The sequence below is a fragment of the Siphateles boraxobius genome, unplaced genomic scaffold, assembly GCF_051911475.1.
Source record: "Siphateles boraxobius isolate OS27281-9 unplaced genomic scaffold, OSU_SipBor_1 7, whole genome shotgun sequence".
NCBI classification, from domain to species: Eukaryota; Metazoa; Chordata; class Actinopteri; order Cypriniformes; family Leuciscidae; genus Siphateles; species Siphateles boraxobius.
Window position 1 is genome coordinate 29,165,190 of NW_027509197.1, and position 21,960 is coordinate 29,187,149.

Consider the following 21,960-nt stretch of genomic DNA (forward strand, 5'->3'; position numbering starts at 1 on the left):
TGTGTGCGTATATATATATATATATATATATATATATATATATATATATATATATATATATATATATATATATACATATATATATATATATATACACACATACATACACATAAACAAACACACACACGTAATACACAAACACACACACGTATATGAAAACACAAAATAAATCATTATTTCAAAGTTTGAATACTGGTTTAATATAAGATTATCTGTTGAAGTATAATGTTAAAGTCAAATCTTCTTATTTAGCTTTTCCCTGATAACACTCTAATGGCAAGAGGATGTACGGTATAAAGAAATGCAATGGATGAAAAAGCATGACATGTTCCCTACTGATAATGGCAAAGGGTAGATATCAGTGTAAAATAGCTTGGTCTCAAAACTAAATGTTTCTTAATTACAGAAGAAAACCATATAATCATGCATAACCTTGCCTAATTGTAGTCTCCATTAAGGTACTTATTGGCTATTGCTACCAAATGCCATGTACGTGTAACAAATGGCATGCATTAGAAACTGTTCATGCGAACCACTGATCCTGATCAATATATTCAGAAATAGTTGCATGTGGCAGCCAGCAGCACAATCTGAATCTTTGGAAACAGCATGACTGCCATCCAGTGGAAAACTGTAGGTTTATCAGCACGACTGATAGAACACCGCTGTCTTTATTCTTCTGCTGCTCTGCCAATAGAGAGCACAATATTCATGACGCAGTGGTGGAAAACTTTCAAACTGATTATTACCTTGTGATGAAATATTGATATTCTCTACCTCTATGATTTTATATACTGTGCAACATATTACTGCTGATGAATTTGAGATCCAACACAAATAGAAACAAATCATGAGTCAATTTATAAATACAATTATAATTTTAGCTTTTCTAAAGGTAAATAGCCTATGTTGGAGTGTGGTCCACTAGGTGTATTATTATAATAATAATTAACATTTTTTACTGTTGTTTTTGTTAAAAAAATAATAAATGTATACTGTTTATAATAATGATAATATCTATAATAATGATAATAAATATTTAATAATTATACATTTATAAACCAATAAATGTAGAAGTACCGAAGTCTTAAGTTATTACCCTTAGAAAACACTATTGTTGTTAACCAGCTTCAACTCTTCCCTCCAAATGCTGGTGTGATGTATCCGATCTTTCAGCAGGAGCTGGATAAAATATTCTGAATCCTCAATCTACAATCTGACTTGTGATGCAGCCTGGAATCATAATCACAACATGTTGGTTTGTTTGTCCAGAAGAGAACTGGTCCCTCGACTGAGCTTGGTTTCTCCCAAGGTTTTTCCCTCCATTTATGTCATCTGATGGAGTTTGGTTTCCTTGTCACCATCGCCTTTGGCTTGCTTATTTGGGGACACTTAATATTCAGCAATATTATTGATCTGACTGCACTGACACTATTGGATGAAAACTGAACTCAGCAGGACGATGACAACGGTTTTCTCCAGAGCTGCTTATAGCTGAATTGAATTCATTCCATAATTAACTTTACAGTTCTTGAAACAAACTGAATCAACTGAATAATGACACAAGTACTGTCCTTTTAGAGCAGCTTTACAGCAGAATTGAACTCTATTTGCATCATTGATCATTATTTTCCTGTTTATCACTGTAAAGCTGCTTTGAAACAATCTGTATTGTATAAAGCGCTATATAAATAAAGGTGACTTGATTTGACTTACTCTAATACAGGATAAGGTAACTTTTGATGGCTTAAAATTCTTTAAATCTTAGAAGTGAAGAACAAGTGATACAAAGGAGGAAAAATGTTTATTTGGCAACATACTTGTCATTGTTCTTCTAAAAGCACTGGAAAACTACAATACAAATAGCAGTTTAGGTTAGGTGATATTTGTATAAAAGAGCTGTTTTAAATTACTGGTGAAACCGCAGCTCAAAGCTCAGAGTGCTAAACAAACACTAAATAAAATGTGTCTTATGTTCAGTCTGAAAATGCTGCAAAGCCATAATGCTTGTTGGCACATATTCACACATAATACATTCTTCTCATAAGACAGTGGTGAAAATGTAACAAGTATTACAAAAATATTTCAATAAAACACCAAAGCATAAAGGCAGATAAATTCACAGAGGTTAGTAACTTGTAGTTAGGCATGAGGACTTCCTGAAATATTTTTTCTTAACCACCCGGTGGCGCTATTGTTCAATGCTACGCATTCTGTCCTCAGTACCACGTGTGCTTTTCAATCGCGTCATTCATAGCAGGTTATCAATGTTGAAAGTCACAGTACTGACATCTAAAAACATTTCTTGCTCTCTATACCATGATGATGTCACAAGAGTTGAAATAAAAACGGATAGATTTGAAAATACCTGACACAAAAATACTCAAAAGATGTGCACTAAAAAAAATGAAAAGATAACTTTGCAAACTAAAAACTGTGGAGGGAAAGCTATTGTAAAGTTAGTGTTGGGCGCATGTTGGCCAACTACATTTTATAAATTCCTAAAGTGCCACAGTCTTCTTTAACCAGTAGCCATATAGTGGTCATCATCATCCATTAAAACGTATGCATACCATTCTTAAATCTAGTTGTTTGAAATTAACTAAGCAAATAAAAGATTGTGATAAAGGCTTACCTCTCGGCTCTCAGAGTACAAAACCTTACGCATCAAGTTATTTTAATAAAGAAAAAGCGCTCTGATGGAGTTTCCCCAAAGAGTTGAAAGTAGATTTGGTGAGGAAAAGGTCATGTGTAGATCAAAGTAAACAGCATCGCTCTTTGAAGCTCTTCTTATTCTTCTTATTTTTTCCCTTCCCGTTTTTGTCCTTATTTTCTGACATCTTTTTAGCACGGACTTCCCTCATTAGATCAAAAAATACCTTTGGAAAAACAAAAGGTTCATTATTGCTCAGTATGAAAAGGTTGTATGAAAACACAAATTATCAGTGCAAAGAATATTACTTTTATTTTTCATTATTAAATAATAAAAAAATAAGTTAGAATAAAGAGAAAAAGACTATTCTTTTTGTTGTTTCCCTTTGGAGCTCAAACCTCCCTCATTAGATTAAAAAAAAAAACATTTCTCAGTATAATAAAATGTATAATTATTAACAAATGAATACTAGCAGCGAAAAAATATTTAACAACATGCATAAAAAAAACGAACAACCAAGTAGAATTAAAGAGATAAAGACGATGTACTTTTTGCTTGCTGAACAGCAAGCACACGTTTGAATTATGGCACTGGAATACATATTGATGGTATACTTCCATCAGAGACTGCATTACACAGAAAATAATCCAAAATTGGATTCCGCTACATTTAGTAAACTGTGGCCACCATCATATTTCTGCATTCAAGGCATCTATCATTCCGGAGTACAGACTGGATGCATATTATCAAAGCAAGTGTATGGTTATGGGCAGCAATGGAACAATTTGTTACTATGCTTCTAAATGGTTTAAAAACAAACAAAATAATAATAATAATTATATATATATATATATATATATATATATATACACACACACATATACATAGATACACACACACACACCCTTTAAATAGAAACTCAAAAGTTATAAATGAATCATCTAAATTTAGGAAAAACAAGCAGAAAAATTACCTTGTCCACATTGGCTCGTGTCTTGGCAGACGTCTCTACATACTTCACACCCCATTCTTCTGCTTTTCCTCTGGCCTCCGCCACGGAAACCTTCCTCCGATCCTCAAGGTCCGACTTATTTCCAATCAAAACCAGTGGGATCTTCTCCTCCTCAGCTTTAACCCGGAGGATCTGCTCCCTGCAAACACGCACTGATACATTTAATGTTGAGTGGTCCAATTTTCCAACTATACAATGCCGCAATGGGAGATCCAATTTTCTGATTATACTAGCTTACAATTCAAGTAGCAAGAATGGTGCAATACCACAGACCTGAATTCTGCTGTGGCTGTGAAAGACTCATGCTCTGTTATGGAGAACACCAACAGGAAACCCTCCCCGCTACGGAAATAATTGTCCCGGATGGCCGCGTAGTCTTCCTGCCCAGCTGTGTCCAAAATGTCAATCTGCACCTCTTCTCCGTCCAACACCACTTTCTTCCTGTAGCTGTCGGCCTTTGTGGGCTCATAATCTTCAACAAACTAAAGGAGAAAAAAATTCCAATATCACTGATAAAGTAAATAAACCATGGCAATGTAGAGAACAAAAGTATCTTGAAGACTAGCAAAACTTTTTTGTTTTACACTTTTGGAGTAAGTAGAGTCTCCTGCATCTACCAGATTTTGTACAACATATGGTCTGTTGACTTACCTCGTCATACATAAACTGAAGAGTGAGGGCGGACTTTCCTACGCCTCCACTGCCCACCATAATGACCTTGTGCAGGGCAAGGGAGCTCTGACCCCTACTCTTATTGGCTGCCATTTCTAATTGTCTCCCTCAGGTACACACAAGACACCCACAGACAAACTGGCACCACCTGTGGAGAAACAAAACTATTATGGAGAAGCTGAACCATCAACACAAGAACAGGTGTGCATTTGAACTTTCATTTGGATTATGGTACACAAATCATACAATACAAATATATTTTATCATGCTGGTTCCAAAGCATTTTAGAATAACACGCTATACTTTAATAAAACTTTCAGACAATTGTAAAGATACTTCTTAGAGCATGTTTCTTAATAAATTAACCCTAAATAGATGCAAATTATGTAGAAAGTTATTACTACAAAGCCTGTTGGATTAAAAAAGGGTTTATTGCCCAGCACCAGTAAGAGTAAACATTTTTATTTTTGGAGGCTTGTCACTCACATATCACATTCACAAAAAAGTAACATGTTTTTGCCATGTACATGATTAATACCACAATAACCTAAAAAGGAGGACAAAAACATTTCCCACGCATTTATCAAATGCAATACCATGACATTTTTCAAAAGTATATTGGAGCACCAATTGCATGTTCCTGGATCAACATTCCAATCAACAAATCAGATTTGAAGGACAAGTTTACAATTTATGTGAAGTTTAGGTGTACAACCAGGGCTGTGTGCTTCTACATCAGTGTTATTCACCAATATTTTCCCTCTGATTTTAGGGACACGTTATGGTTAGGGTTATGCTTTCAAATAGGAATGTTGTTCCGCCAGGATCAACAAAATATGTTGTCTTAAGGAAAGCTCACACTACATGACTTTTGGTTGGACTTTGCTTTCACAGACAGATTTCCACGGTCTGCGACAAAACCCCTGGATTGCGGCTAAATCAGTGCTTGTCAAGTAAGAGCCAGTCAGAGAAGTGACCTGATATCTGAGCAAGTCTCGAGCAGTCACAGACGCTGCCATATTCTCAAACCTGTTTGTTATTATTGCAACATGATTCTGTAGTGTGTGCAATGCAACAACAAGGTGGAACTAATCAGCCATTCAAAGTACAGATGGTATAAATGGAAAAATCTCAATCACTTGAGTGAATTTCAAAATACATCGATATATTTCAGAATACATTTGTAAGGTTATCTTTTTTATTTGCTTCCTTCTGGACATCTGTAGCAATGGCTCTCACTTGTCAATGCAACACCAGGGAAAACACCTAAATATTGTGGAAGGATTTTTATTTTTTTTATGAGCAGCGCTGGTACTTTTCCCATCCACAACATCTACAGATGAGCACAATAAACCACTTATGACGCATTACTTGAAAAGTACACACCATAAAAAAACATCACATCAACAGAGGGATTCTGGCATAAATGGAACTTGAAAAACGATGTGTACTGACATCTTTCTGCGGTTGAAACAACATTCCTTATGATGTTCATTCATGTTTACTTGATGCTATAAATTAACTAAAAGGAAGAGATGATTGGTTCAGAAGCAGCTTTAACCGAGGCTCTAAAGCAATCTGTCACATTAAATCTGTCACATTAAAGAGCCACAAAACGGCATTAATTGTTTAAATTTATTTTAAAAAATGACCAAATTTGAAAGTTGAGACTGTTTCATATCAAAAGTAACCTGCTCTGGGTTGTCAGTCAGCGTGTTGTCAGAGTCCTCTTTGCTCCGCGATGTATTTTTGACTGCGTGAGAACATGACGTGTGGCGCCGCATGAGTGGCATAGCTTGTCGGACATAGCAACAGTAACTAAAGGGGGCGGGTCTTTGCGAGCGGTTAATTAGTGATACTTATTAATTGAGATGTGTAATTTGAGCACTATTTTTATATGGTGCATTATCTTTGGAGAACCACAGCTGATTAATGAGGATGATACTCTGAAATCCAAACAGGCTATTTCTGCATCTTGTTTTAAGACCATTCACAAGAGAATAAGACGACAACCACAGAAGAACGTTTCATACTAGTCTTCTTGAGCAGAGGAAAGGGGAACATGACCCACTGCTTCCAGCTATTGTTCCTGGTGGTCCAAAAAAAAAAAATAGTAAAAAAAAACGCTTCAAAAGGAAACTAGGGCGCATGCAGGAAGACGCAGGAATCTGCTAACGAAGGCTTATTTAAAGCTGTCCATTTAAGATGCTTGTTGTCCCATTTAGTCATGTTGGGGATGGGCAATATCCCAAAAATAGCAAAAATAATACAATTATATAATATATTGTACACTAACATTCAAAAGTTTAGAGTCAAAAGTAAGTCAGTAAGACACCACTGACGCATTTATTTGACCAATAAGATCATGCTTATTATAATATATACATCAAATATTTACTGCTAACGTAACATTCTTGTTAAAGAAAACAGTTGTGCTACTATTTTTGTGGAAACCATGATTTTTATCAAAACGTTCAAAACAACATTTATTCTAAATAGATATGTTTTGTAACAATTAAAAAGTCTTTACTGTCAGTTGAATGTAATGCATCACTGCTGAATAAAAGCGTTAGGCTAATTTCTTATCGACCCCAAACATATTCAATAATGTAACAAAAACAATGGTCAGTAGTTTTATTTGATTGTAGATATCAGCACTTTCAAGGAACACTTAGGAAAATAGCTCAAAAGTGTTAAAAGATTGTACTGGTAAAATCCAAATGACAACCCAGTGGAATACATGCACAATGTCATCGGGTTACAGAAAATGCCAGTTAAACAGGGTTAAACAGGGGCTGGGCAAACTAAAATGAAGGCAGATATGGATATGACCTACATATGCTTCTTAAGCTTCTGAAACATTAATGATGGCCCTCCTCCCCCGGCTGGAAGAGTTCATTAGGATTCCCTGAGTACTGTCCACATTCTGCTACACTCGTTCATCACCAAACCCCTGTGAGTAGGGCCTGTGGAGCTGCCGTGCCACTAAAAGTGATGAGCATTTTTCAGTGAGCCTCTCTACAGCTGACGGAGAAGCTCAGAGATCAATGATGATTCCATTCCCACGCAGCACAGATTCTCTCATTTTCAGCTGTTTAAATGGATGCCAGTTTAGAAGAGGGTCACGGATTTCAGGCACAGGACAGGTATGCCCTCTGCTTGAGTGGAGTGGCAAGCTGACCTATTCAGCTTCACCCTCTCTGATTGCAGGGCTGCTGGGGACAATCATGGGACACGTCAGAGCTCAGGCAAGGATAAAGAAGAGGCCAGAGCAAAGCAGAGCAGGTGACTGAATGGGTCAGAGCCAACAGTAATGGCACACTTCATTCACTGATAAAGCATTCGAAGGGTAATTGTAACAAAGAACAGAATACAAGCTAAATTATCATCATTATTTTAACTATATTAAAACCCTGGTATGATGAGTAACACAAAAATGTAATCTGTGTAATATCTAGTGCAATTGTAGTTCACACTTGACTGATAACAGTGCGGTATTGGGATACAGAAAATATTTTTCCCCCTTTTGTGTAGTTCCTTTTTATCCGATTGTACAGTCTTTTTTAAAAGGAAGTGATTGTTCCACTTAATTATGATTGCCATTGTAATGGTGTTCCAATAAATCAGCTGTTGCCAGCCATGGGCAAGATCAATTGAAAAATACAGCTTTTTTGATGAAAACACTTGCCAAATATATAAATGTACCTTGGATTGATATTGCAAATCAAGACAATATTAAACCCCTTTTATTTGGACTTTTTATTTGGACTGAGTTTTTAATGAGAACTTTAAAAATCATTGAGGTTGACTCTGACTCGGTTTATAATACTAAATCTGTCAAAATTACTGCATGCAATTGATTAACATATACTACTGTTTTAAAAGTGTCTTCATTGTCACATGATTCTTCATAAAACATTCTAATGTGCTGATTTGGTGCTCAAGAAACATTTTTTTTTTATTATTATCAAGGAGAAAAAAAGGTTGTTCTGATTAATATTTTTGACTGATTAAACTTTTTTTAGGATTCTTTGATGAACAGAAAGTTCATTACAGTATTTATTTTAAATATATATTTTTGTTACAATATAAAAGTCTACTGTGTGAAAAATTGCATGCATCATTGCTTAATAAAAGTATTCATTTCTTTTAAAAAAATGAACAGAGCCCAAAACGATAAACGGTAGTGTACAATGTTTAACACAGTAAATTTTAATATTGTTATTTTTTAATGGTTGACAGCCTAAATAATTACAGATTGTAGGCCTATACTTATGAAATGATGGTGCTCAAAGCTGACATGAAACTCTGCTCATAAACTTGGGGTTTTAAAGGCAAGCTATATCTTGATGGCAGAGAATAAATATTTCAACAGCTATAAAGAAGTTTAGCTTGAAGTTGTCTTTCTGGATTGATTTTACAAAATAATAATGATTAAAAAAACTATATAGATCCTCTGATATGCTGTGCAAGAGGAAATATCTGACCTACAGGAAACCAGATGACTTTCTTCACTGAGCTAGGCTTGTATGGAACTTCCTGCCAGGAATGATGGAAAAAACAGTGGGGAAAACTGGGCCAAGACCTGATAGGGCTTCTAACATCCCCCTCTCACCCATTCCACATCATAGACTCACTTCCCTGCATACTTTCCCTGTACGCTCTCATACCCTCGAGACCAGTACCAGCTGGGAACAGACAGCAGAGATAAGCTCTCATCTACAACATAGACCGCAAAAGGAATGTACAGCAGGGGAACAAATACAGTACAAATAAATAACATGAGCTAATAAAGGCAGGTTATAAGCTTTGATTAAACAGCAATACCTTGGTGAAGAATGGGTAAACAAACAATGCATTTTTTACACACACACGCACACGCACACACACACACTAGAATTACAAAAAATACATTAATAACCATTAAGAACAAATCTGAAAATTACTAACAAAATAGCACTGTTAATTTCAAGTTTAATTTATGTTAATGTCCTGCTAAAAATAACAAAGCACACGGGAAAAGAAATGAAAACGAGGGAATTGTTTTTTGTTTGTTTTTTACGTCTACCTACATTAACCATTTAGTACAAATCTGAAAATGAATAACAAAATAGCACTGTTAATTTCAAGTTTAATTTATGTTAATGTCCTGCTAAAAATAACAAAGCACACGGGAAACATACCTCTACCTACATTATTAAACTCTAAAAAACATAGCCTACTACACATAGCCTACAATTCATTGTGGTTTCCAGTTTAAATGAACACTAGAGGAAGTAATAAAAAAAAACTTTTATTCTTTACATAAATTATGATTACAGGCGCAGGCTATTTATTAAGACTTTTCATGTGGGTCCTTGCATAATACTACGCTATGACCTATGATGTAGTGCATGTTTTTTTAAACATACACATTTTCACATTTGCCTCATCACATAATCAGCACCATATGGGTTTCCTAGCGTAGTAAACTTTCATGGTAATATTAGTGACCTGTAAAGGTCAAGTATAATAACCCATACTCAAAATGTGTCCTCTGCATTTAACCTAAGTTAATGCACACATTGGGTCTCATTCATGAAACATTCGTAAATATACGAGTAAATATGCGAGTGATTTGCGCGTAAAGAGACCGTCCCGAAAACTCTTCTCCTGATTCACAAATACTTCATAAACGTCAGATGTGATCGTGAAATGTGTGTGTGTGTTAATGAATTCCAATCAGTCATAAATGGGATGCGCGTGCACGTTCATTCTCAATTACAATAAATCCCGACCATTAAATCCGACCGACAACTATATATGGGCATCATATTATGACATGAATGCGAATGACAAAGCAAAATTTCTCAGATGCAGAAATTGAAGTTTTATTTTCCACATTTTATTTTCAAGCGTACATAGTGGCGTATCGGGTCCTAAAAAAAAGGAAACTTGGCAGCATATTACAGATGCAGTCAATGGAGTTTCATCTGTTAATCGAACATTCCCAGAAGTGAGAAGAAAATGGTTCGACATTAAGCTTGAGAGCAAAAAACGAATTAGTTCACTTCGGAAAAATCGTATTAAAACTGGAGAAGGACCACCATCACAGATGCTATTACTGGCTATCATAATAAGAAAAACCGTATGTAATAACTATATTTTATATAAAAATGCTGTGTAAATATGTACCCGATTAAGGTGAATTAAAATGCAGCCTTATTAATGAGCAAACTTTCGGGTGTTAAGCGCATTATTTCCGCATGGCTGGGAGCAGGTGTAGATTTCTTGCGTATCAACTAACATTTGGAAAATATGAACATTTTAATGAATCCGAAAATTTACTCCAGAACCACTTTTCACACAATTTACACAAAAATTTGTTCTGCTCGTGTTTCATGAATGCGACCCATTGGGTGTTGTGAACACACTGCAAACCATGAACACACACACCCAGAGCATTGGGCAGCCATTTTTGCTGTGGCACCCAAGGATCGATTGGGGGTTAGGTGCTCAAGAGTAATCACCTCAGTAATTTCCTGCCTTTTTGAGAATCGAACCTGGGTTACCAGTCTGACTATTTAACTGCCCCCACTGCAGTGTCCCTGGTACAGAATTGCACTTGTGATGCTGAGCACACAGGTATCCTGTGTTTAGTTTAGGTTTGGGTTGAGGGATGCAGTTAAATTTCGGCTACCGAAAATCTTCTACCGAAATGGTTTTAGAGGGCCAAAATCAACGATGACCAAAACAGACGCTTGCCTTGTTGCTCTTATTATGAAGTAAACTCAACTTTAAAATTCTGTCGATTTTATAACAAAATTCAAACAATAAAAGTAATGTTGGTGCTTTTTAATGCGCCGTGACAGATCACTGTATCTGCCTCAGTTCGGCAGCACTGATCAAGCGCATGTGAACAGATCATCTCATGTCCTTTTACATTGTCCTACTATACAGCACAAAATAAACATGGGTGAACACCAGAAGGTATGTTGAAAGTACTGGTCGACCGATACAATCGCAGATATTTAGCATTTTTCAAATATCGGCAGATATTTTTTTCTGATCGGCTGATGTGTTTGAAGTGGGACTTTTACTTTGATGGGCGTCGCTGAGAAACACCAGCACCTGAGAAGAGAACAGCAGCGCCTGATCACACAGTGCTCACTCACATTCTTCATTAGTTTACGATCTTTGTCAGTCATATCTAATATTTTGCTAGACAGAACTGGTAAACAAAGAAAGTAAATGGTATGTGAAACAGTAAAGCGTTTGCTTTTATATTATTTGTAACAGAAAAGGCAAACAATCAGGCTAAAATACATTCTCATTTACCGTCAACATTCAGCAAATGCGAATCTACATAATTTAAACAAATCTCTGTTTGTGTAAATCTACTTTGGGTTCAGTCAGAGTATTTATTTTTTCCCACATGTCTAGTACAATTATGTGGTTTTGTTTTATTAATACAGTGTATACAAAAGGGTCCAGTGAAGGCTTCTTGAGGAAGGAAGTGACAGTAAGCCACTTTAAGAGTAGCAGGAACAGAACCAAGAGACACTTATTAAGAAAAGACACCAAACCCGGCCCAACAGAGTCAACAATTAATTTAAAAAAAATCTCGGATGGATGATATCAAGAGAAAAAAATTTGTGTTTTTGCTTAGCGAGGGTGTCATTAAGTATTTGTTGAGAGACTGGTTCAAAAACATCCCTGGATGCAATGAAGGGATAGGAGGTTCGATGTGGGAGGAGCTCACTTTGGGTCATAAATTAGAGATTTTGTCATAATTAAAAATAAATAAATAAATAAATAAATAAACCTTCCAAGAAGCTTTCACATAGGGCCCTCAGAGGCAAAAGACATCAAATTGACCAGATTGACCAGATAAAATTGGCTTATGGTCCGAGAGCAAAAAGTCAGATACAAGAATATCAGAGTATCAGAGATGGCAAACCCATGATAGTAGGGATGCACGATATATCGACCATATATCGATATCGGCCGATAAATGGTCTTTTTTTGATGTTATCGTTATCGGTCCGATAAGAAAATTTGGCCGATATATCAAAGCCGATAGATAATAGATTATTTACTTCAGTTGAGAGATGCGCGCTGTTCGCCATGATGGTTCTGAATGATTGGATTCACTTCGAAAAGGAAGATACAGTTCAGTGCAACATGTGCAGCACAAATCTGTCACATAGGCTTCATAACACTATAATAAAAACGCCTGTAAAAGAATGTTGTGAATTCTTGTTCACCAGTGTTTCAGCGCGACGAGCGCGTTGTTTTGGAAAGAGCGCATCTATGGAGTTAAGCCTTCATGACAAGCATAGTCAAGTTCTCTTGAGCATTCGCAGCATTCTGTGCCACTGTAAGTTGTAATATGTTTATTTTGTGTATATATATCTGTATTATTATATATATTATATATAATTATATATATTATCCTATATTATTAATCTAATATAGGATGCGTTTGGTTGAGTTAATGAACGATGCAGTAGCGCTTCATTGTACCGGTGATCATCTTTATAGCCTATTTAGCGTGCGCGCAGCTCAAACAGCAATGCACATTCCTAACTATAATTGGGACTGTCATATACATGCCATTATAATGAGAACACTATTGTAATAAAACGTTGTGAATTCTCTGGGTTTAGTTGCCGTGTTTCAGCGCGTTGTTGTGGGAATAGCGCGTCCAGAACAGGGATTACTACAACATTGTGACCAGCACAAGTTCGATTTATCGGTATCGGCCAAAATGTTCATATCGGTGCATCCCTACATGATAGAGTACAAGGTCCAGAGTATGGCCCTGAATATGAGTCTTTTATCCATTAGACCAGGTTAAAAGAGACAATGGGGTTAAGAAACTCCTTCGATAAAGGGTTAGACAGACAGCATGGATGTTAAAAGCATGTATAAAAAAGTAGTCATAAGCTTTGGCAATACTGCTGATAAGTTCAGTGAATTACTGTATGAAATCCTTGGGTGCGGAGGATGTTAAATCACCCCTAACTAAACAGGACCATTCCAGTCGAGACGAAGAAGCTGAGCTTTAAAACTGGTAGATACATTTACTGGAACTGACTGACATCACGCAAAAAGAGAGGTTTTTTTTAGTGATCGACCGATATTGATTTTTTTTTTTATAACCGATACCGATACAGATTATTTGCATGTGTATGTGCCCGATAACCGATATGCAGAACCGATATTTATTTACAGTTATACTTCTGTTTTTGGCACAATAATTACAACACAAATGAACTGAACAAACCATTTTATTTATAACAATCACTCCCTCCTTGCATACAAAAAAAAAAACCTTTATATTTATACACAAATAAATAGAGGGGTCTGAGTTCAAAAAATAAAGTGCACTGTTACTAAGTGTCTTTGTTTAAAAATAAAAGCTTTGATGAGGTAAAAAATAAAACACAAAAACTATTCTAACATATTTGGATATGTTTATTTGTTTTCATAAATGGTAAACTAATCAAATTACAATAAAAACATTTATATTATTACATTATATAATTTATATCTAAATTATACATATCATTTATAAGCATCAGCAGCAACAATGTTAACAATAGGCAAAATAAATGTTAAAAGTCTAATGTTTTCATATGGAAAAAATAATTGACAGGGGAGTCATATCACCTTTGCAGAAATGTAACTCATTTTAAACAGTTTTAGAAGGTTTATGTGCCGTTTAATAGGTTTAAACTAAGAGTGAGGAATAATTCACTGGGTAATATTAATTCACTGCATAATATTAGCTGGAATAGCCTATAACATCAGGAAAGTAACAAACAAAACAGCATATACATCATTGCATTTTCCAACTAGTATGTTATTAATTATTATTAATATTTTTGTCGGTCTAGATCATGAAATGCTTTATGACAAAGTGCTGTTTATCTATGCATTTACACATAACTATAACATTAGGCTATACGTTACTCAACCGCGATCGCGCGTGCAGATAATAAATAATTAATTTCCACAAAGCGGTATATTTAGATGTGTATTAGCGAAATAATTGCTATGTAGTAAATGATAATATAATCTAGGGTGTTTAAACAAGATAATCTTGTCAAAAGTTTCATTCAGTGGCCGTGCTTGAGCATTCCTGATCATCAACCCAGTGAGTGCTCAGCAATATGAACGAACTTTTTTTTCGAGACTAATGGTGAGCAAATACAACAGATAGAGAATTAAATTCAGCGCTTTTATTTTCAACATGCACTCATTCATGTTTGTTTTATTTAATTCATGTAAAGTTACGTCTTTATTGGGGAAGGACATGACGGATTACGCTACGTGGCTCAATGAGTTCGTCTCAATTTTTTAGAACCAAGCTGCATAAATAAACTATATCAGGCATTTATGTCTCAAATCTCATTTCTGCATGTCTGTTATGTTAAATAAAGTTGAATAATTAAAGCAAAGCAAGTAGAACATATACTTTACGTGTGCACAGAGTTGTTATTGACCGATCTCCTCTGACGCGGGCTGCAATGGCGGAATACTCAAAACGGCCACAAGATGGCACAGTTTATCGGAAAATCCGATATTACAAAACCGATTCCCGATTATGGGAAAATGCTTAAATATCGGGAAAGATATCGGTAAACCGATACATCGGTCGATCACTAGTTTTTTTAAATTATCACTAGCCCACCCCGACGTCCATTTGGGCGGAGAGAGTTAAAAAAAAATGCAGTGTTATCAGGAACTAATTCAAAAAAAGGGTTTAAATCCCCAACCTTTGTCCAGGATTTAGTGATGAACATACATACACATAACTTTTGATTGATAGGCACGCACACTTTGGAAAATCAATATTTATGGCTCTAAGACAGGTATATTCAATGCAATTGTGTTGATAGGAAAAAAATAAAAGATTTCTAGTTTCAACATTACCTAATTGTCATTTTGCAATTTGGTTGATTTGACACAGAATTACCCTATACATAATTTGTTCAATGAACCTGTTGGTATTTTGGACACATATGGATGGTGTATGATTTAATTATTCCATTGCATCACTCACTTCCTTTCAAACATCCCTGCCCATCCCCAGATCAACATACATTACAAATATTAAATTGGTCAATTTATGATCAGATGTTTTTGTATCTGTATTGGGAAAAAAAAAAAAGGAAAAAAAAAAAAAGCAAAAAACACTTAATTCAAGATAGGTAACCTTCCTCAATCTAATTTTTGAAAGGCCTCTTTTTCTTAAACTCATTTTATTCTGGCATAATGTTCTGGTGTTATTAATTTCATGATCATTCACTTTATAAATCTTGTATAATCTGGATTGCAGAGGGTCATCAGCAACTTATTTGAGACTATTTTTATGTCTAAACCGAAGCTCCATAAAGAAACATTATTTTAAACATATTGAATGCTTGGAGGAGAATGTAACTGTCCACACATGCTTTTGAGGCAACCATAGTTCCTATAATGCCCTTTTATTCATGCTCTTTCAGGCCATAGAATATCGGCATATTTTTCTATAATTTTGTTTGTAGAATCAAAGAAAAGTCAATAAAAGAAGATCTAGATCTTGATTTTTCTGTTATAAAATAAGTGAAGCTTTTAAATATGTTGATCTGTGATGCTCATTTGGGAGATGCAGGTTCAATTTTGAAACAAAATAAGAAAGAAAGGCAAGAGTGGTGGCTGTCAATGCAATCTATCTATACAGCCTTCTACACATAGTACTTTAATTAAAAGTCAGGTTACACCCTCAAGTTATTCCAGACCTCTATGGAACACAAAAGAAAAAATTATATAGAACACTCTGGCTATTATTTACAAGATAAATATCTTCAAAATTTAATTTTGTGTTCCACAGAAAAAAGAAAGCCAAAAAGGTTTGGAATTGGAACGTGACGCAGAGTTAAAAAAAAACATTATGTGAATATTCCTCAACACTGAGAAGATCTCCATTAACTTAACCTATTAACTGCCAACCACGATCTGCTATATTTTGTCAGATTTGATCATTTATAAATAAAAATGTGTGAACTAAAAAATGTGCTAAGTTTGTGCAAAAAAGCAAAGAATCTGTCACCCAAGGAGCTTGTTTCTCCCTCATACTCAAGGTGAGCATCTCTGCTGAATACTAACCATCTGCTGGGACACAGAGGCTTTATTCAGATGAACTGGGACATTACAGCCATGTTGTTATACAGAACGAGCATGGAGAGAGGTAAATCTCTTCTGATGGACAATCTCTTTACACATTGCTATTGGGTAATATTTTCACACAATAATATGAATAACCAAGTTAGAGTAGCAAAATAATTTCCAACTTGCCACTACTCCCTGCTCTGTGGGAAATGTGGACTTCATTTCAACAGCACTGTGAAAACATTCTCCAGAGCAAGTGAAATAAACGGTCTCAAGTATCTCCCACTTCATTTACAGGGAGGGAAAACAATTTGGTTAGCTGTTAGGCAAACATAAGGAACTTTTCATTCAAATAAATTACAGGTAAGACATTATGCAACAACCAATCTGGGAACATACATTTTTTTAAATTGTTACTTACATAAATGTTGCACTTAAGTTACTATTTATGAGCAAATGTGAAAAGGCATCTGCCGATAATTGAAATTATTGATATATTTTTTTTCAATTACTGGCAAAACTGATAATTATATGACCTTTAAGTCTGTAGCAAATATTTTTTTAAAGAAAACACTGGCAGAGACCTCCATGTAGATTCACAAAGAAGGACAGATCCACACAGCAGATCCCTCTCTGTTTATCTCAAACCCTTTTAACAAATACTCAGAGACAGACTCCATTGGGCTCTCAAGGGGTATGCAGGGCAAGAGAAACATCCCATGTGGGAGCATTTAGAAGCACAAAGTCAAAACCAAGAGACAAATTACTGAACTAGCTACTGGCCTAACATTCCCTCCTGGTTTGACTTGTTCATCATGATTACAATCCAGATTACACAAGAATAATGAATTATAAAGTGAAAGATCATGACATTAAGAACGCCAGAACATTATGCTGTAATAAAACGAGTTTAAGAAAAAGATTCCTGTCACAAATTAAAAGTCAGGTTACACCCTAATGTTATTCCAGATTCTGAACACAAAAGAAAAACTTCTACAGGACATTCCAGACATTATTTTCCATTAAAATTCTTCAGGATGTAATTTTGTGTTACACAGAAAAAAGAAAGGCAAACAGGTAAGGATCAACATAACGGTGACTTAAAAACATTCTGTGAACTTTTCCACAACAGATCTGCATTAACTTAACCTATTAACTGCCAACCAGGATCTGCTACCTGCTGGGAAACAAAGCAAACCAGCACCTCTTGCCTAAGAGGAAGTGCACAGGACATACTAATGATGCTGGTATGAGACGGACTATTATAAAAAGCAGAACTTGCCCTTTAACCAAAGTTTTGTGAAGATCACATGAAATAGTAAAAGAGAAACAAATCTAAGGGAAACCGATGACATAAACTTGGATAGGTTTCTTCAAAAAGTACCCTGATTCACCTCAGAGAGCAATCACTACCACAGAGGAGATGTTTTCAGGGGAAGAAGCACAGCTCTAAACTAATACGTTCAAAAGCCCACACTGTGTGGGGTCAATTTCAAATAAATGCTTATCTTTTGAACAACTATTTTCAACATTGATGATAATAAGAAATATTTCTTGAGCACCAAATCAGCATATTAGAATAATTTAGAATATGCTTCTATTCTAAATGTACATATTTCTCAAGGATCATGTGACACTGAACACTGGAGTGATTTTAAATAGTGATAATATTATTGGTGAGCATGACTTTTTAAAAACAAATCTTGCCAACCTGTTTAAAGATTGCATATTGTAAGGTATTTGCCCTATACACCTGCAAATGGGGTATTTAAATACAATATTTAGATAAAACATAATATATGATGTATAACAAAGAGGTTGTACAATGAATGATTTAACTTTTCGGCCTATATTTTCCCCCTGTAATCTGAAGAAATTCTACACAGACAGGGTCAACATAGTTACACATCAACATGACATCTGGAACATTTTATGACTTAGCGAGAATGTTCGCTCAATCATCTAGAATTAGGTTTAATCCTAATAAGTTTTAAACTTGATCCTATTCATAAACTGAGTAGAGACGAATGACTTCACTGTTAAAGTGGGATATTTTGTTGAGGAACATTTAAAAAAAAGCACCTGAGCAGGTGAATACTGGCAAAACAATGAATATGCTTATTCCATACCTATTTTTTTCTTAAACACCCACACAACATCAGCAATAGCCTAAGCCTCTAGTACACATTCAACACCAAAGCAGAAATGCGTTCCTTTTTGATTGATTTAGTGATATCAATATTATTAAAGTGGCCATTTTTACAATTTTACTCTAAAACTTCAGCTTTTTCCAGAGCACATATTTTTTGCAGTTCAGGGACCATCAGAAACTGTATTTGAGAAAGACCTGATGGCAAATGTATTAATAAATGAAAGTAGGCCTAAATAGTAAAATGTAAACACCAGAGATCTCAGGAAGTATGAAATATCACCTACAAGTAAACATGTGTCCAGATTTTAATGATATAACATGACTACAGGGAACAAAGTCTCAAAATCTTTCGGACTCTAAACCTGTTCAAGACTCAAAACCTGCTGAAGTACCCAATGCTACACAGACAACTGGTTAGGAATCACTGACCTTGTTGATGCTGAAAACTATTAAAAAGCTAAGTAAATTGAGGCAACATCAGCTCAGACGTCCAAGTCACACCAAAAGACAGATTCTGTCTGGAACAAAGTACAGAAAACAAATGGCAAAGTTTCAAACAGGAACCCAGAGGCTTGACTTGTTCCAAACTAGCCAATTCAAGTGAACTGCAAGCCACCTAATAAATAGCCTAAATAAAAACCTGTTGAACAAGCCCCATCAACCTAAGGACAAACTGTTATTTCAATGGGAGGCACTACACAAGAATGTATAAGTCTTGTTATATTGTTGTTCGTTAAATAAGCATTGTAGCTTCCAAGCTAATATCACGCAAGATGCGATCAATCAAGGTATAAAAAGGTATACAAAAGTTCAGAAATATGAACATGTCAGGTACTACAGGGAGTTGATCAAATAATATGTGCATACAATACTATAATAATAAATGTAAAGATCAAAAACATTGAGGTATCTGGTCCATGACTTTACAAGTCCCATACTGAAGGGTGTTAAGGGCACAGCCACTATGACTAATGCCAGAGAGGTCACACCCAAACAACCTACGGTAGTGACTGGTAAAAACTGTGACCACTCAAAATTTAAAATAAAAACAAACCAAAGTAGCTGATAACAGATTATGCTCATGTCAGCCTACATGCAGGCTTGCTTTCAAGGTTAATATCTATGCTAGATACAAGTACATCTGCATCTAGATTTAATAATAATCAAACTACTAAGGAGACCGAGAAGCACATCTTTACAGACATATTTCATTAATGGTCAAAAAAACAATAAGGTTTACTAAAGATTAAATAAAATGGGTTGTAAGTCAAAACGATTCAGAGCTGGATTGTTTTGTGTAAACAAAGGAAACAGTTGAGATGCAAAAAAGAGAGGAAACATATGTAGTGCATTCATGTGCTACATTTTTACCATTAGGCTACATATTATTTAGGTGAATATAGGAGGCTCAGAAGTCCCTGAAAGATTATTAAGAAGTAAAATTAACACTTTTCATACATAAATGGAAGAGAAACCTTCCTTGAACATGTTGGTGTCCAAAAATATAACTTATTGTCCAAAAAAATAATAATTCTTTCATGTTCTTAACGGTATCCAACAGAAAGACAAAACAATACAGCCACAATACAAAAATAATATAGGTCTATTTTTATTTTATTTTACTTATGGGAAATACAGGTTTAGCAATTACAAAAATAATATTTGGACCCATAATGCCCCTTCTGAATGACAGCATCACTGTGCATTTTTTTTTTGGATAAATAAACTTCCTAATAAAAACACAATTTAATTGTATGCGTTTAATGTATATATGTATTTAGGGGTTGGGTAGGCCTATGTTTCAGTTCTTGTAAGAGGGTCCAACAGAGAAACTGAACAGGAAAAAAAGTCATATTTCCTTCATTTTACCTAATGTTAGTGAATTTAACGTGCTATATTTTGCAGTTTTAGCACAAATTTATTTGCTTTAATACTTTATTTGCTGAAAAAGAAAAGCAATGTAAGGGGCACATGCTGTATTCTATCCATTGAAAGTGTTTAATATATTTGATTCATACACGCACATACTACTAGGCTACACAAGCAGAACATAACGTTGGTGCTTTGAAAATAAACCTCCATATGAATTAAACGCGCAACATCCGCAAAAACGCCAGTCTCTCGTGATCTGTCATCAGCTGGGTCCAAATAACGTTAGCAAAATAATTATAACGGATGTCTTATTCAACTGACATTTTTCATAAATAGTGAAATATGCACAGAGGGACTTCTAATAACTGACTGTCGAACAGTAACAAAAGCTCGAGCTGACGTAGTAGATCATTTCTAGATTTCAAAAACGAGCAAAATAATGGATAAATAGGAACACAAAAGAATACACATTACCTCTCGGTGACTTTGTCCTCCACTGTCTCTTCTGCTATCTTGTGGAACGCATTAATCGCCTGTAACGCTACCAATACACCCTGTAGTTCCTCTCTGAAGCTGAATCTGCTAGTGTCACAAACCCCACCCTCTGGACATGCAAATGTACAGGATATGATGTCGTTAACCGTAGACCCCGCCCTCGTGACGAGGGATAAACGGGATATGATGTAATGAACAAACATGCTGCTAGATATACCCATAGACATATCTTTGGATATACCAGCCATAACTTGAAGAAACAAAACAAATCTATTCATTCTCTATTTTTAAAGGAGGTTGTCACCAAATCTTGCTCTGTTGCTTATTGGACTAAATTTCTTAATGGCATTGATTGGAAAAGTTTTTGGTTATTACCTCATACGTTTTTTTGTGTCAAACAAGGTCAAAAAAATATCTTTCAAGATATTGCACAAATTCTACCCTGTCAAACATTTCCTTAGTAAGTTCAAGAAAGACACTGATGTACATTTTCTGGAATTGTAGTCATGTGAAAAAGTTATGGTGTGAGGTGTCTATGTTTATTAAGGTAAAGGTAGGCTACTCTTTAATTTTGTTTTCCATTTTGAAAATGTAATTTTTGGATATTCAAAGTATGATAACAGTGTGATTAAGGAGGCTTTTGTAATTAATCTGTTAATTATATTAGTCAAATTTCACATCCATAAGTGTAAGTTTTCTAACAAAATGCCCCTTTTTTCAGCATTCCTTAAATAATTCGAAAAGTATGTGTGTGTGTGTGTGTGTGTGTGTGTGTGTGTGTGTGTGTGTGTGTGTGTGTGTGTGTGTGTGTGTGTGTGTGTGTGTGTGTTCTTTGCTCTTTGCTCCCCTGGCTCTAAAATGTATGTTGTATTGTTTTGTTGTTTAAAGAAATATATATATTTAAAAACAGCCATAACTTGTGATGTAATGTTATGTTTCAAGAGTTAGTGTATATAGTCAATGGTA

The 21,960-nt window shown here is 35.2% G+C and overlaps 1 protein-coding gene across 1 annotated transcript; it reads right to left on the reverse strand.

Annotated features, from left to right (window-relative positions):
- Window positions 1-1,785: 1,785 nt before the first annotated feature.
- On the reverse strand, window positions 1,786-21,131 carry ralba (v-ral simian leukemia viral oncogene homolog Ba (ras related)). Its single transcript, XM_077216770.1, has 5 exons — window positions 20,974-21,131; window positions 4,317-4,485; window positions 3,939-4,147; window positions 3,627-3,804; window positions 1,786-2,879 (listed from the first exon to the last, which is right to left on the reverse strand). The coding sequence occupies exons 2-5, from the start codon at window positions 4,428-4,430 to the stop codon at window positions 2,757-2,759; spliced, it is 624 nt and encodes a 207-aa protein (XP_077072885.1). The 5' UTR covers window positions 4,431-4,485; window positions 20,974-21,131; the 3' UTR covers window positions 1,786-2,756.
- Window positions 21,132-21,960: the final 829 nt, after the last annotated feature.

What these genes read in the sequence shown, in the direction of transcription:
- ralba (XM_077216770.1), bottom strand. Translation starts at nt 4,430, where the DNA reads ATGGCAGCCAATAAGAGTAGGGGTCAGAGCTCCCTTGCCCTGCACAAG. An exon ending in TTCAGTTTATGTATGACGAG is followed by an intron (nt 4,148 to 4,316) that starts GTAAGTCAACAG and finishes TTTCTCCTTTAG; the next exon opens with TTTGTTGAAGATTATGAGCC. An exon ending in ACAGCCACAGCAGAATTCAG is followed by an intron (nt 3,805 to 3,938) that starts GTCTGTGGTATT and finishes GCGTGTTTGCAG; the next exon opens with GGAGCAGATCCTCCGGGTTA.